General features: G+C 47.1%; 1 protein-coding gene across 1 annotated transcript in view; it reads left to right on the top strand.

Moving 5' to 3' along the window:
* Positions 1-1,789: 1,789 nt before the first annotated feature.
* The window catches only part of sri (sorcin), a 47,020-nt gene continuing 46,280 nt past the window's right edge, over positions 1,790-2,529 (top strand). The window contains exon 1 of the mRNA XM_043690297.1: positions 1,790-1,902. Within this exon, the coding sequence (XP_043546232.1) occupies positions 1,879-1,902 (24 nt within the window). The 5' untranslated portion in view covers positions 1,790-1,878. The remainder of the gene's footprint in view (positions 1,903-2,529) is intronic.

Raw genomic sequence — 2,529 nt, 5'->3', positions numbered from 1 at the left:
TTTATAAGTTTATAAACTTATAGAAGTTTATAAAATCATGAGGGGCATGGACAGAACAAATAGATAAAGTCTATTCTCTGGGATGAGGGAGTCCAGACCTAGAGGGAATAGATTTGGGATGAGAGGTTTAGGGTGAGATTACCTACAGTGTGGAAACAGGCTCTTTGGCCCAACAAGTCCACACTGACCCTCCAAAGAGTAACCCACCCAGACCCATTCCCCTACGCTATATTTACCCCTGACTAATGCATCTAACACTATGGGCAATTTAGCATGGCCAATTCACCTGGCCTGCACATCTTTGGATTGTGGGAGGAAACCCACGCAGACACGGGGAGAATGTGCAAACTCCACACAGACAGTCACTCGAGGTGGGAATCGAACCTGGGTCCCTGGCGCTGTGAGGCAGCAGTGTTAACCACTAAGCCACCGTGCCGTCCTCTCTATATAAAAGAGACCTAAGGGGCAACTTCTTCATGCAGAGGGTGGTACATGTATGGAAAGAGCTGCCAGAGGAAGTGGTGAAGTCTAGTACGATTGCAACATTTAAAAGGCATCTGGATGGGTATATGAATCGGATTTGGAGGGATATGGGCTGGGTGCAGGCAGGTGTGACTAGATTGGGTTGGAATATCTGGTCGGCATGGACAAGTTGGACCAAACAGTCTGTTTCTGTGCTGTACATCTCTATGACTTAAAATGGTGACGATGGCATGGCAACAATGACGGGCCAATGACCCACTAAAAAGTGTTTTGAGTGCCACACACAGGTACGTACAGATACTGTACATCGTCTGCCTGTTCGTTAATACGAACCATTGTTTGTAACTGGGATAAAAGGTTTCATTGGGGTCGGTTCATAAGTACGGGCATTCGTAATCCGTGAACTTCCTGTACCTGTAAATGGAATTAGGTCAATGATCAGGTGCTTTTCACCTGTCAATGCAGACTTGATGGGCCTGAAGGGCTTCTTCTGCACTGTTGATATGTTAAGAGTGTGAAAAGGCAGAGACAGGTAAATAGGTCTGAAGTGATCAGCCCCTATCCAACTAAATACACATCAGGCTGGAGGGGCTGAGTAGCTTAAATTATTCCTATGTCCAGATAATGAAAGTACCAGCCCCAAGTGCACGTTTTATAGTGAAAAGTGGACTGTCTTAGTTAATTAAAACTCAACAAAAAGCTAAACAGAAACTTAAAATGGAGAAATTCCAAGTAGAAAGAAACAGATGGAAGTACTCAGTCAACAGACAAGCTAACGCTTCAGGCATCTAGCCTCAAAACAGATGTAGATACAAACTATTCTGATCTAAGAGCGACAAAAAACATGTATTTGCTCTCCATCCCTCTACAAATATATCAACTATTTCCTGCATCTTTTTTTTCAAAAATTAAACATAAGCTGTTCCTGTGCAGCTGCCCAAATGAAACAGAACCAACATCTCACAACATGGGATGTGTCTCGAAGTTACTCCCTGAGACATGTTCACGTCCAAACCCCCCTCCCGTCCCGCTGGTCCCTCCGCTCCGTCCGAGAGTGGCTGAATGGGAAACCACACCCGATACATGGTGGGAGATACCAACTCCCGGAGTGGGGAGGTGGATGGGGAGAGGAGAAACCCCGCAGATGTTTTTAAAAAAGGACTTACTCAGATCGAGTAATCATGTTCTCAAAAATTCAAATACAATCAATCAAACGTAACGCTATGTAAAGACGAGAAATGTCCTGTGTGTGAGGGTTGTTTGGCTCTGAGGAGTTTCCCTCTCCCCCTCCCTCTGGGTGAGGGTGAGCCCGGTGACTGTTGCGAGTTGGGGAAGAGGAAGCGGAGCTGTCCCTGTCTGTCTCTATAGCGGAACCTGGTGCCTTACTCTCTGATAATGGCTTATCCTGGATATGGGGCGGTATGTATTCGGCACGATAGGGGTCTTAGTGCAAACGGAGTGGGGGGGCTAAGCTGTAAGCACAAGAGACCGCCTGTAGTTGGACGTTCAGCCAGAAGTTAATGTAAATTTTCTCTGTGTTTTCCTACTGGTGGCGGGGATTTTGGAGGCGCTGTTTTCAGCGCGTTTGCTTTCATTTTATTCGCGCTGTACAAGTTCATACCGTCCCTGCGTCGATTATTGTGCAGACGTTCACCGCATTGGGGACATTGTTTTCTGGTGTAAACTGAAGCAAGGGGGCACAGTATCTTCCGGTAATCCGGCCCGACTTACTGGCGTGTGGCTTTCTAATGTGTGAAGCAGTGGATCCGTCCTCAGCCCTGCTTCTCTCTGGTGAGGTTTCACCTGTGGAAGTCGTTGGTTGGGCAGCACTGCTGTGTTGTGCCTCCTGGATTTCCCCTGAATCTTTGTAACGAGATTTGCTTTCAATAAAAGGTCCTTTAGCCTTTCCCTCCATGTCAGCATTCCACAGGGACCGTTCCCTCTGCGACTCTCTGGTCTACTCCATCACCCCCAACATCTCTTCATTTTCATCTCTCTCTCTAGCGCCCCCCCCCCCCCCCCACAGGAAACAGTATCACTTCATGT

This window comes from Chiloscyllium plagiosum, chromosome 5 (genome assembly GCF_004010195.1).
Source record: "Chiloscyllium plagiosum isolate BGI_BamShark_2017 chromosome 5, ASM401019v2, whole genome shotgun sequence".
Taxonomy (NCBI): domain Eukaryota; kingdom Metazoa; phylum Chordata; class Chondrichthyes; order Orectolobiformes; family Hemiscylliidae; genus Chiloscyllium; species Chiloscyllium plagiosum.
The sequence above is the reverse complement of the archived record's forward strand: the minus strand, read 5'-3'. Positions and strand labels throughout refer to the sequence as shown.